This window comes from Melanostigma gelatinosum, assembly GCF_949748355.1.
Source record: "Melanostigma gelatinosum genome assembly, chromosome: 16".
NCBI lineage: Eukaryota > Metazoa > Chordata > Actinopteri > Perciformes > Zoarcidae > Melanostigma > Melanostigma gelatinosum.
In genome coordinates this window covers 24,679,955-24,694,039 of record NC_136649.1, presented here as the reverse complement: position 1 = coordinate 24,694,039, position 14,085 = coordinate 24,679,955, and the positions used below count along the sequence as shown (strand labels likewise).

Below are 14,085 nucleotides of genomic sequence, written 5' to 3'. Positions count from 1 at the left end.
GAGTACCTATCATTACCAAAGTAACTATCATTACCAAAGTAACTATCATTACCAGAGTAACTATCATTACCAGAGTACCTATCATTACCAGAGTAACTATCATTACCAGAGTACCTATCATTACCAGAGTAACTATCATTACCAAAGTAACTATCATTACCAGAGTACCTATCATTACCAGAGTACCTATCATTACCAGAGTACCTATCATTACCAGAGTAACTATCATTACCAGAGTAACTATCATTACCAAAGTAACTATCATTACCAGAGTACCTATCATTACCAGAGTACCTATCATTACCAGAGTACCTATCATTACCAGAGTAACTATCATTACCAAAGTAACTATCATTACCAGAGTAACTATCATTACCAGAGTAACTATCATTACCAAAGTAACTATCATTACCTGAGTACCTATCATTACCAGAGTACCTATCATTACCAGAGTAACTATCATTACCAGAGTAACTATCATTACCTGAGTACCTATCATTACCAGAGTACCTATCATTACCAAAGTAACTATCATTACCAGAGTACCTATCATTACCAGAGTAACTATCATTACCTGAGTACCTATCATTACCAGAGTACCTATCATTACCAAAGTAACTATCATTACCAGAGTAACTATCATTACCAGAGTACCTATCATTACCAGAGTAACTATCATTACCAAAGTAACTATCATTACCAGAGTAACTATCATTACCAGAGTACCTATCATTACCAGAGTAACTATCATTACCAGAGTAACTATCATTACCAGAGTACCTATCATTACCAAAGTAACTATCATTACCAGATTAACTATCATTACCAGAGTAACTATCATTACCAGAGTAACTATCATTACCAGAGTACCTATCATTACCAAAGTAACTATCATTACCAGAGGCATGTTACTGTCAGCATCCCTACTGAACGAGCCTAAACATGTATGTGTTCTACATGCGATACTCTACATGTGATACATGTGATGTTCTAAATGTGTTGCATGTGATGTTCTACATGTGATAAATGCATTACATGTGATGTTCTACATGTGATGCATGTGATGTTCTACATGTGACGTTCTACATGTGATGTTCTACATGTGATAAATGTGTTACATGTGATAAATGTGATGTTCTACATGTGTTACATGTGATTTTCTACATGTGTTACATGTGATGGTCTACATGTGATGTTCTATCTACATGTGATGTTCTACATGTGATGTTCTACATGTGACGTTCTACATGTGATAAATACGTTACATGTGATGTTCTAAATGTATTGCATGTGATGTTCTACATGTGATGTTCTACATGTGTTACATGTGATGTTCTACATGTGATGTTCTATCTACATGTGTTACATGTGATGTTCTACATGTGATGTTCTATCTACATGTGTCACATGTGATGTTCTACATGTGATGTTCTATCTACATGTGTTACATGTGATGTTCTACATGTGTTACATGTGATGTTCTACATGTAATGTTATATCTACATGTGTTACATGTGATGTTCTACATGTGTTACATATTATGTTCTACATGTGTTACATGTGATGTTCTACATGTGTTACACGTGATGTTCTACATGTGATGTTCTATCTACATGTGTTACATGTGATGTTCTACATGGGATGCATTACATGTGATGTTCTAAATGTCTTGCATGTGATGTTCTACATGTGATATTCTAAAATCCTTGTAAATGGATTTCATTTAATAAAAAACTGTTTGATACTATTCATGGTTAAAGTTCTTCTTTCCATTAACACCTCTTCAATAGGCTGTAATGACCTGTAAAGATTATTCTTGGTCTTGTATTAGATCGTCAGGAGGAGAATGGGATTAGAACCAGAAGGTCTTAAACCAGTAGTGAGTACCACTGGGACCACGGGAGCTCTTACCGGACTGAGAGGATCCTGCTGCCCGAGGAGGAGCCTGACCCGGCTTCTGTCGCAGTTTCTGAATGGTTATCTGGACCGGTCCTGATCCTGGTGCAGGTCCAGTTCCAGCTTCGTGTCTCTGATTCGAGGGAAAAACTCGAGTGGACCGGATCAACACGTGCCCGGTGGGACCCGGTGTGTCTGATCCGGACCGGGTCAACATCCGGGTTCTTCACTGCGCCACTTTTCAAACTTCCCGCTCCGACAACATCCGGGTCCGAAGAGTTGTGGACGGTAAAAACCAGAAGTTCTGCTTCAGAGAGACCGACGTTCTGGCGGGAAAGTGGAGTAACGTTCAGATGTCACGTTACAAAAACAGAAAACGGACAAAACCTCAAAGTGGAAAAGCGACAAACAGCAACTGTTGCTGACAACAAAACACTTCCGGCTTCCGGTTCGGAGAGATTTTAAAGAGACACTCAGGATGGATGTCTCACTCCGACTCTAGATTCAGAAAACCAAAAATAACGTCATTAAAAATCGATCACTTCATCCCACCAATGAAATTAGTTTATTTCATGGTGTGTTCATAGCCGTCGGAAATATGATGATAAAGCGTTTTAAATGCTCTTTAAATATCAGATAAAAGTAAATGAGAATCTGAAACATTAAATAGTTCGAACAAATATGAATAAAATATGAAATAAAGTAAAATAAATGAGTAAGAATAAACTGAAAGTAAACAGGAAAGTAGTAAAAGTATAGTGAGAAGTAGAAGCTCTCCCAGCAGCAGGTGCCCGACTCCACCTGCAAGTGGATCACAGACTTCCTGTCTGACAGGAAGCAGCACGTGAAGCTGGGAAAGCACGTCTCATCCTCCAGGACCATCAGCACCGGTTCCCCCCAAGGCTGCGTTCTTCCCCCTCTTCTCTTCTCCCTGTACACCAACAGCTGCACCTCCAGTCACCAGTCCGTCAAGCTCCTGAAGTTCGCGGATGACACCACCCTCATTGGTCTCATCTCTGGTGGGGATGAGTCCGCCTACAGGTGGGAGACTGACCATCTGGTGACCTGGTGCGGTCTGAACAACCTAGAGCTCAACACTCGAAAGACAGTGGAGATGGTTGTGGATTTCAGGTAGAATGCAGCCCCACCTCCCCCTCATCACTCTGTGTGACTCCCCCCCCCCCCCCCCCCCTATCTCCCTGTGTGGCTCCCCCGTTGACACTGTGGAGTCCTTCCTCTTCCTGAGCTCCATCATATCCCAGGACCTCAAGTGGGAGCTGAACATCAGCTCCATCACCAAGAAGGCTCAGCAGAGGATGTACTTCCTGAGGCAGCTGAAGAAGTTCAACCTGCCAAAGACAATGATGGTGCATTTCTACAGAGCCATCATTGAGTCCATCCTCTGCTCCTCCATCACCGTCTGGTACGCTGCAGCCACTGCCAAGGACAAGGACAGACTGCAGCGCATCATCCGCTCTGCTGAGAAGGTGATCGGCTGCAATCTGCCGTCCCTCCAGAACTTGTTCACTTTAAGAACCCTGAAGCGAGCAAGAAGGATCGTAGCTGACCCCTCTCACCCTGCACATGAACTGTTTGTGTCCCTTCCATCTGGCAGGAGGCTGAGGTCCATCAGGACCAAGACCTCCACCAGAACCAAGACCTCCATCAGGATCAAGGCCTCCATCAGGACCAAGACCTCCATCAGAACCAAGACCTCCATCAGGACCAAGACCTCCATCGGGACCAAGACCTCCATGAGGACCAAGACCTCCATCAGGACCAAGACCTCACGCCACATGAACAGTTTCTTCCCGTCGGCAGTCTGGCTCATTAACAGAGCCCGGGACCCCCACTGACTCTGTCATCCCCAGGACATTTCCTTCTGGTCTCTCCCTGCACATCCCTGTCTCTCTATTTAAACACACTCGTCACTTTTAACATTCATACACTTCACTTGGTTTACAGTCCTGTTATCTGTTTTTGTGTGCACTTCATTCCATATCCTATATTCCATATATTGTTGTACATTTCAAATATGTTTCTATTTCCTGCACTGACTGTTTTTGATAGTTAAATGTTATTTGATAGTTAAGTGTTATTTGATAGTTAAATGTTATTCGATAGTTAAATGTTATTTTGATAGTTAAATGTTATTTGATAGTTAAGTGTTATTTGATAGTTAAGTGTTATTTGATAGTTAAATGTTATTTGATAGTTAAATGTTATTTGATCGTTAAATGTTATTTGATAGTTAAGTGTTATTTGATAGTTAAGTGTTATTTGAGTGTTAAATGTCATTTTGATAGTTAAATGTTATTTGATAGTTAAGTGTTATTTGATTGTTAAATGTCATTTTTGATAGTTAAATGTCATTTGATAGTGAAATGTTATTTTGATCGTTAAGTGTTATTTGATCGTTAAGTGTTATTTGATAGTTAAGTGTTATTTGATAGTTAAATGTCATTTGATAGTGAAATGTTATTTGATAGTTAAATGTTATTTTGATAGTTAAATGTTATTTTGATAGTTAAGTGTTATTTGATCGTTAAGTGTTATTTGATAGTTAAGTGTTATTTGATAGTTTAAGTGTTATTTGATAGTTAAGTGTTATTTGATAGTTAAGTGTTATTTGATAGTTTATGTTATTTGATAGTTCAATGTTATTTTGATAGTTAAGTGTTATTTGATAGTTTATGTTATTTGATAGTTTATGTTATTTGATAGTTTGTTATTTGATAGTTTATGTTATTTGATAGTTTATGTTATTTGATAGTTAAATGTTATTTTGATAGTTAAATGTTATTTTGATAGTTAAATGTTATTTGATAGTTAAATGTTATTTGATAGTTAAATGTTATTTGATAGTTAAATGTTATTCGATAGTTAAATGTTATTTTGATAGTTAAATGTTATTTGATAGTTAAATGTCATTTGATAGTGAATGTTATTTGATCGTTAAGTGTTATTTGATCGTTAAGTGTTATTTGATAGTTAAGTGTTATTTGATAGTTAAGTGTTATTTGATAGTTTATGTTATTTGATAGTTCAATGTTATTTTGATAGTTAAGTGTTATTTGATAGTTTATGTTATTTGATAGTTTATGTTATTTGATAGTTTATGTTATTTGATAGTTAAATGTTATTTTGATAGTTAAATGTCATTTGATAGTTAAATGTTATTTGATAGTTAAGTGTTATTTGATAGTTAAATGTTATTCGATAGTTAAATGTTATTTTGATAGTTAAATGTTATTTGATAGTTAAATGTTATTCGATAGTTAAATGTTATTCGATAGTTCATGTTATTTGATAGTTAAGTGTTATTTGATAGTTAAATGTTATTTGATAGTTAAGTGTTATTTGATAGTTCATGTTATTTGATAGTTAAATGTTATTTGAATATGTTTTTATGTTTTTATTTTTGTTTATTTTTTGTTTTATTATTTTTTTTCTATTTTAAATGTTATTCGATAGTTAAATGTTATTTGATAGTTAAGTGTTATTTGATAGTTAAATGTTATTCGATAGTTAAATGTTATTTTGATAGTTAAATGTTATTTGATCGTTAAATGTTATTTGATAGTTAAGTGTTATTTGATTGTTAAATGTCATTTTGATAGTTAAATGTTATTTTGATAGTTAAGTGTTATTTGATCGTTAAGTGTTATTTGATAGTTAAATGTTATTTGATCGTTAAATGTTAATTGATAGTTAAGTGTTATTTGATAGTTACGTGTTATTTGAGTGTTAAATGTCATTTTGATAGTTAAATGTTATTTGATAGTTAAGTGTTATTTGATTGTTAAATGTCATTTTGATAGTTAAATGTTATTTTGATAGTTAAGTGTTATTTGATCGTTGAATGTTATTTGATAGTTAAATGTCATTTGATAGTTAAATGTTATTTTGATAGTTAAATGTTATTTTGATAGTTAAGTGTTATTTGATCGTTAAGTGTTATTTGATAGTTCATCTTATTGTTTATTGTTGAATGTTATGCACCTTCCGCCACGACAAATTCCTTGCAGGTGAAAACTTGCTTGGCAATAAACGGTTCTGATTCTGATTTATATTAGTACACACTCCGGTCCAGGAGGTGGCGCTAAGCTCCAGTGACATCAGTTTGTAGTCCTCCAGTAAAACCACAGAAGAAGAAGACAACGATCATCACACGTCCTTCAGCCGCTGAAGAGCTCCACGTTAAACACATTCAACAATAAACCACAGGTGAGACTTAAACACGTGACTATCTCTCAGGTGTGTTCGTAGGTTGTCGGTTAGAAGCCGGAAGAGAAGCATTTAAATCTAAACCAGAAGAAGCTAATGCTAGCTCGCGTTCGCCGCTAGCTAACGATGACGTCGCAGCTGCGCCAGACTCCGGTTCTCTCGTGTTTACGTGTAAGATGTTTTCAAATGTGACTTTATTGAATGGAGTGTAACAGCTGATCTGTTCTTCAGACTCTGATCCGGATCATGGCGGTCCAGGTGACCGAGTCCGACCAGGTGAAACAGGTACGAGCAGGAATCATTGGTCGTTCATGAGTTATTGATCTGATGGTTCAGATAAACGATGACGAACCTGTGTGTGTGTGTGTGTTCTAGTTTAAGGAGTTCTTGGGGACCTACAACAAGGTGACGGAGAACTGCTTCATGGACTGTGTGAAAGACTTCACCAGCAGGGAGGTGAAGCCAGAGGAGGTGAGGAGCTACTTCCTGTTGTAATGTTCAGGGACGCTGGGACATCTGAGGATTCAGTCAGTAAACTTTTACTTCTTCATAAAGCTAGAAAAACATTTCTGCTCTTCTGATTGGGTATCAGGAGGAGCGATAATGTCACAACTTCTCTTAGCCGTCTAGACCAATCGAATGTCACGTAATCCGTTGTCAGATTTCTCTGAAGACTACATTACCCATGAGCCACAGCTGCTGAATCCAGAATCAGAAAGACGCTTGTTGTTTTCAGCGGGTACATCAAGTCTCTTAATGTCATCCCCGTTTCCTTCACTTGCGTCCTTTCCTTGTGTCTTAGTCCCTCCCACCAGGGATGCATGGCGGAAACCATGCGAGGAGAGAGGAAACGAGGAAATATGTTTTAGGAGACATGAGACGTCCTTTCCTCTGAAGCGTCACGTGAAGCGACGTCTGTTTCTGATGACGGAGGATCAGCTGATCACAGCTGGAGAGACTTTAGATAAGTTAGTGTCTGTTCACATGATCACTGTACTTAATAACAGTAACTAATAATATAATAACTAATAAAGACACACAGTGATCATCACTGTACTTAATAACAGTAACTAATAATATAATAACTAATAAAGACACACAGTGATCATCACTGTACTTAATAACAGTAACTAATAATATAATAACTAATAAAGACACAGTGATCACCACTGTACTTAATAACAGTAACTAATAATATAATAACTAATAAAGACACACAGTGATCATCACTGTACTTAATAACAGCAACTAATAATATAATAACTAATAAAGACACACAGTGATCACCACTGTACTTAATAACAGTAACTAATAATATAATAACTAATAAAGACACACAGTGATCACCACTGTACTTAATAACAGTAACTAATAATATAATAACTAATAAAGACACACAGTGATCATCACTGTACTTAATAACAGTTACTAATAATATAATAACTAATAAAGACACACAGTGATCACCACTGTACTTAATAACAGTAACTAATAATATAATAACTAATAAAGACACACAGTGATCACCACTGTACTTAATAACAGTAACTAATAATATAATAACTAATAAAGACACACAGTGATCACCACTGTACTTAATAACAGTTACTAATAATATAATAACTAATAAAGACACACAGTGATCACCACTGTACTTAATAACAGTAACTAATAATATAATAACTAATAAAGACACACAGTGATCACCACTGTACTTAATCATCAGATCATGAAAACACAAATCTTTCTAATAAATGTAGAAAGTTGTTTGTGGTCCTTTTGTTGTTCAGACTACAATGAACATTTATTTAAACCAGATGTTGAATCAGAAACCTCATCAAATGTAAACTAGAGTTTATTCTGTGATCCGTCTTCACTCTGGTGTTAAACTCAGTCAGTCAGTCCGATCGGCTGCAGCGTCCAATCACATGACTGATGAACCATGAGGGGGCGTGTCGGCCGTTAAAACACTTCCTGGAAGTCTGTTCTTGTGGGTCCTCGCTCATGGCTCCTCCGAGGTCCCTCCTCCCTCCTCACTCCTCAGAGCTACATTAGAGCTTTGGGACGGCCGTCAATATGGCGGCGCAGAACAACTTCCGGTTCAAGCGAGGAGCGAGGAAATGACAATTAAGAGACTTGAGAAGTACCCAGCGTTGTTTTTACGGAGCTCTGTGATTGGCTGTGTGTCGATGCTTTGAATGAACTTTATTGACGTGTGTGTTTACAGACCAGCTGCTCTGAGTCGTGTCTCCAGAAGTACCTGAAGATGACTCAGCGGATCTCCATGAGGTTCCAGGAGTACCACATCCAGCAGAACGAGGCTCTGGCTGCTAAAGCCGGACTCATGGGACCGCCTCACTGACCCGGTCTGGACCAGGTCCGTGTGTTGGAGGGATGACGTTCCACCTCTTTAAAGCTGGAGTGAAGCTGTGCCTCCTACAAGGATCCCAATGCATCATGGGAGATGTGGAACACATACAGACTTTAATATTTAATGTTGAATCATATTTTTATTCAACATCACATTTTTCTTTTTTCTGGAAATAAAACTGATTTGTTCATAAAAAAATGTTTCAGGAGTTTTGAACTTGAACATTTCACATCGTAATGAAACCTGGTCCACTGAAGTACCCCCAGCCAGCCCCCCAAGAACACCAGGGTCTGATTAACTCAGCACTGAAGCTTGTTCAGTGTACCCCGGGGGACTGTCGCGACTCAAAAGTGGCGTAACTTCACAAAATAAAAACATGAATTATAAAAATTCCCTTTGTAAGATTTAAATATGATAAACTGGCTGAAATTGGGGAAGCTGTCAGTCATAAAAGGAGAGAGAGCGCAAGCGAGAGAGAGACAGCGAGAGCGAGGGAGAGAGAGCAAGAGAGAGAGCGAGAGACAGCGAGGGAGAGAGCGAGAGACAGCGAGGGAGAGAGAGCGCGAGAGAGCGAGCGAGCGAGAGAGAGACAGCAAGGGAGAGAGAGAGAGAGAGAGCGAGAGCGAGCGAGACAGCAAGAAAGAGAGAGCGAGAGACAGCAAGAAAGAGAGAGCGAGAGACAGCAAGAAAGAGAGAGAGCGAAAGAGAGAGAGAGACAGCAAGAGAGAGCGAGGGAGAGCGAGAGAGAGAGAGAGCGAGCGAGAGAGCGAGAGAGAGAGCGAGGGAGAGAGCGAGAGAGAGAGAGAGCGAGCGAGAGAGAGCGAGGGAGAGAGAGAGAGAGCGCGAGAGATAGAGCGAGAGAGAGACAGCAAGAGAGCGAGGAGAGAGCGAGAGAGAGACAGCAAGAGAGCGAGGGAGAGAGCGAGAGAGAGAGCGCGAGAGAGAGAGAGCGCGACAGAGAGAGAGCGAGAGAGAGACAGAGAGAGACAGAGCGAGAGAGAGAGCGAGAGAGAGAGCGAAGAGCGCGACAGAGAGAGAGCGAGAGAGAGACAGAGAGAGACAGAGCGAGAGACAGAGCGAGAGCGAGCGAGAGAGAGACAGAGCGAGAGAGAGAGCGAGAGAGAGAGAGAGCGAGAGAGAGAGAGAGAGCGAGAGAGAGAGCGAGAGAGAGAGAGAGCGAGAGAGAGAGAGAGAGAGAGAGAGAGAGAGAGAGAGAGAGCGAGAGAGAGAGAGAGAGAGAGAGAGGAGAGAGAGAGAGAGAGAGAGAGCGAGAGAGAGAGAGAGAGAGAGAGAGAGAGAGCGAGAGAGAGAGAGAGCGAGAGAGCGAGAGAGAGAGAGAGAGAGAGCGAGAGAGAGAGCGAGAGAGAGAGAGAGAGAGAGAGAGAGAGAGAGAGAGAGAGAGAGAGAGAGAGCGAGAGAGAGAGAGAGAGCGAGAGAGAGAGAGAGAGCGAGAGAGAGAGAGAGAGAGAGAGGAACGGAGAGGTGCGTTGGGGAGAGACCGGGAGAAGAAATCGAACGGGAGTCAGTGATGAGACGAAGGGTTTGCACAGACAAATGGGGAGCACATCGGCCCATCGCGGAGTCGAGGTGAAAGAAGAGGAAATATGATGAGAATGATGTGTGTCTGGGCTTCACTTGGATTGCCAACGCAGATTCCCCAAAGCCACAGCGCGTGATGTGCAGTGAGGTTCTGGCTAACAGTCTGAAGCTCTCTGACTTACGTCGCCACCTGAACACCAAGCAGCCAGTGCAAGTCAGAAGCCCCTTACATTCCAAAACAACTGCAGTCTCATTCATGTGTTGGATCTATAGAACACGCACTGCGGGCTTCATGTCTGGTCACAGAACAGCGAGAAGGGGATATAGACACCGCACACCATCACTGCAGACGTGAGCTCACCAGCTGCCACAGAGATGGTGGAATGTATGATTGGAGAGAGAGAAGCAAACAAGTTGGACGTGATCCCGCGTCCAACAACACTGTCTCCGCATCGATGCTTTAAAGGCCTAAAACGTTTGGGAACCGCTGCTCTAGAGGGTCCTATAGAGGGTCCTGGTCCTAGAGGGTCCTATAGAGCAGTGATTCTCAGCTGGTGGGTCGCGGACCCGTTTCCAGTGGGTCGCGGGCCTTTCCCTGACAAAAAAAAAAAAAAAAGTTGTGATTTTATTTTGAAGGGCATTTTTTATGCAGCGGAATTATTCCAGCATTTACGGCACTTGTTCAGTGCAGGAAAAACACCGACCAGTGCGTTGTGATTCACATCACATGATGAAGCTCAGCCAATCAAATATGAGTATTCTGACAAGTTTCCTGACTCAGTGAGATGTTCACACACCGTGACACACGGGGAGAGACCCTCTAGGACCAGGACCCTCTATAGGACCCTCTATACTAGAGCAGCGGTTCCCAAACTTTTTAGGCCGCGCACCCCCTTCTACATCCCGACCGGGTTCGCGCACCCCCACCCCCCCTTAATAATAAAAAAAAAAAAAGAAGCAACAGAGCCTTTTAAGCCTTCATAGCCGCATAAGAATCGGACCAATGAGAGAACAGTTTGCTCGCGCGTGGCATTTGTTTACAAGATTTAGTCCGCTGTTAAATGTTGCAGTGTGAACACAAACCGAACAAAGGAGCAACTGCAACAAAGCAAACGAACTGAAGGTGTGAAAACGCCCTGAAACACTGCAACAAAGTTTCAATAACTTTCAGTGACACAAGGAGTCACTTTTAAAGAGCAATACGGATGCGAGCACACACGCACAGGCTCAGAGGCAGATTATCACATTTCATTTACAATTAATGAGCGACTAATGCAGCCAGGATGTCTTCGGACAAAGCATCGATGCGGCGCGACACAGTGTTGTTGGACACCGGGATCATGTCCAACTTTTTTGCTTCTTTCTCCCCAATCATACATTCCACCATCTCTCTGGCAGCTGGCGAGCTCACGTCTTCAGTGATTGTGTGCGGTAGCCCCTTTCTCGCTATTCTGTAACCAGATATGAAGCCCGTAGTGCGTCATTTATAGACCAACACATGAATGAGACTGCAGTTGTTTTGGGCTGTTTCGTAACTCCTCCAATTTGGATATAAAGAATGTAAGGGGCTTTTGACTTGCACTGGCATGCTTGGTGTTCAGGTGGCGACGTAAATAAGAGCTTCAGACTGTTAGCCAGAACCTCACTGCACACCACGCACTGTGGCTTTGGGGAATCTGCGTTGCCAATCCAAGTGAAGCCCAGACACACATACTTTTCATCATATTTCCTCTTGTTTTCCCAGTCTGATGCTCACTCTCGTTTCCTCTTTTTTCACCTTGACTCCGCGATGGGCCGATGTGCTCCCGATGTGTCTGTGCTATCCCTTCCTCCTTTCCGGTCTCCTCCGTCTCATCTTCCTCTGACTCTGGCTCGATTTCTTCTCCCGGTCTCTCCCAACGCACCTCTCCGTTCCCCTCGCCTCCGATTCCTCTCTCTCTCTCTCTGTCCCTCTCCTCTTTTACGACCAATAGCTTCAGATGTCCCACCTGACAGTTTTTAAATTAAAATTACATTTTTTTTTTATATTTAATATTATTACACCATCAGACCGCCATTACACTTTTCCTCTCGTGCACCCCCTAGAGGCAGCTCGCGCACCCCCAGGATGCCTGGGGTCCATCACTCCTGATGCTGATTTCTGGAACCAAATCTGCAATAACTTCTACTTCATGACTAAAAATTCCAATTTACAACGAATACAGTATAAAATACTTCACAGAATTCATTACACCGGGCAAAACATGGGATTCACGTCAGATATCTGTCCACATTGCACTCAGAGCAGCCCGGATAGCTTTGTTCACGCCACCTGGCACTGCACACCAGTTCATCACTTCTGAAGGAAACAAGTGAGTCACTGTCTGTCCTCCTGCTGCCTCGTCCCATTGTCCCCTTCACTGTGCTGACTAGGAGACATCTCACCAATACATCGGAGTAAAACAAACCGCTGATTACCAACTATCGCCAAGAACACTATCCTCATGACCTGGAAATCAAGGAATAACACACACACTGGAGAAACTTCATGATCGAGTATATTTCAATGGACAATGGAACTTCGTCATCATATCCAACAGAACACCATTCCACCTGCTCATCCCTCACTATGTTTCTGCAAACGTGACTCCACCCATTCTATTAATATTGAAATATGTATTGTATATATACACACCGGTATATATATAGTTTGTGTATTTATTACTATTGTTGATTTCTGCTTTGTTGTTTTTCTTGCCTGACAACCAATTGAAACCCACATACATGAACATCCATATGCACACATACTTACCTGGGTTTTTTCCTTCCATCTCAAAAGGCTCAAGCACACACACACACACAGTTTGCTGCCTTTTATCCCACTGTTCTAGTCTTCCTGTTATGTATTGTCTCTTGTCTTTCAATAACAAATAAATACAATTTAAATAGAAGCGCTACGTCCTGCAGAGGGTCCCTGGTCTTCTAGGGTCAAGAGGACTAACTGTCCTCTGTGATGTTGCTGCTAGATTTAAATCAAAACAATCAAGTTCTGGTTCAGAAGAAATGTTTGAACTGGTTCCTGACTCTAGAACTGGATCAGGTTTAGGATGTGGAACAGGATCGGGTTTAGGATGTGGAACAGGATCGGGTTTAGGATGTGGAACAGGATCGGGTTTAGGATGTGGAACAGGATCGGGTTTAGGATGTGGAACAGGATCGGGTTTAGGATGTGGAACAGGATCGGGTTTAGGATGTGGAACAGGATCGTGTTTAGGATGTGGAACAGGATCGGGTTTAGGATGAGGAACAGGATCAGGTTTAGGATGTGGAACAGGATCAGGTTTAGGATGTGGAACAGGATCAGGTTTAGGATGAGGAACAGGATCAGGTTTAGGATGTGGAACAGGATCAGGATGTGGAACAGGATCAGGTTCAGGATGTGGAACAGGATCGGGTTTAGGATGTGGAACAGGATCGGGTTTAGGATGAGGAACAGGATGAGGAACAGGATCAGGTTCAGGATGAGGAACAGGATCAGGTTTAGGATGTGGAACAGGATCAGGTTTAGGATGAGGAACAGGATCGGGTTTAGGATGTGGACCAGGATCGGGTTTAGGATGTGGAACAGGATCGGGTTTAGGATGAGGAACAGGATCGGGTTTAGGATGAGGAACAGGATCAGGTTCAGGATGAGGAACAGGATCAGGTTTAGGATGTGGAACAGGATCAGGTTTAGGATGAGGAACAGGATCAGGTTTAGGATGTGGAACAGGATCAGGATGTGGAACAGGATCAGGTTCAGGATGAGGAACAGGATCGGGTTTAGGATGTGGAACAGGATCGGGTTCAGGATGAGGAACAGGATCAGGTTCAGGATGAGGAACAGGATCAGGTTCAGGATGAGGAACAGGATCAGGTTTAGGATGAGGAACAGGATCGGGTTTAGGATGTGGAACAGGATCAGGTTTAGGATGTGGAACAGGATCAGATTTAGGATGTGGAACAGGATCAGGTTTAGGATGTGGAACAGGATCAGGTTTAGGATGAGGAACAGGATCGGGTTTAGGATGTGG

At 41.5% G+C, this 14,085-nt stretch overlaps 2 protein-coding genes across 7 annotated transcripts in view; one reads left to right on the top strand and one right to left on the bottom strand.

The window, feature by feature from the left end:
* Positions 1-2,312, bottom strand: part of kiaa0586 (KIAA0586 ortholog) — a 32,818-nt gene extending 30,506 nt beyond the window's left edge. For all 6 annotated transcript variants that reach the window (XM_079286847.1, XM_079286848.1, XM_079286851.1 and 3 more), the window contains exon 1: positions 1,912-2,312. In XM_079286847.1, the coding sequence (XP_079142973.1) occupies positions 1,912-2,113 (202 nt within the window). In that variant the 5' untranslated portion in view covers positions 2,114-2,312. The remainder of the gene's footprint in view (positions 1-1,911) is intronic.
* A 3,725-nt stretch (positions 2,313-6,037) lies between these two features.
* Positions 6,038-8,692, top strand: timm9 (translocase of inner mitochondrial membrane 9 homolog). Its single transcript, XM_079286059.1, has 4 exons — positions 6,038-6,123; positions 6,355-6,408; positions 6,499-6,594; positions 8,351-8,692. The coding sequence occupies exons 2-4, from the start codon at positions 6,370-6,372 to the stop codon at positions 8,483-8,485; spliced, it is 270 nt and encodes an 89-aa protein (XP_079142185.1). The 5' UTR covers positions 6,038-6,123; positions 6,355-6,369; the 3' UTR covers positions 8,486-8,692.
* The last annotated feature ends 5,393 nt before the right edge of the window (positions 8,693-14,085 follow it).

What these genes read in the sequence shown, in the direction of transcription:
- timm9 (XM_079286059.1), top strand. Translation starts at nt 6,370, where the DNA reads ATGGCGGTCCAGGTGACCGAGTCCGACCAGGTGAAACAG. An exon ending in AGTCCGACCAGGTGAAACAG is followed by an intron (nt 6,409 to 6,498) that starts GTACGAGCAGGA and finishes TGTGTGTTCTAG; the next exon opens with TTTAAGGAGTTCTTGGGGAC. An exon ending in GGGAGGTGAAGCCAGAGGAG is followed by an intron (nt 6,595 to 8,350) that starts GTGAGGAGCTAC and finishes GTGTGTTTACAG; the next exon opens with ACCAGCTGCTCTGAGTCGTG.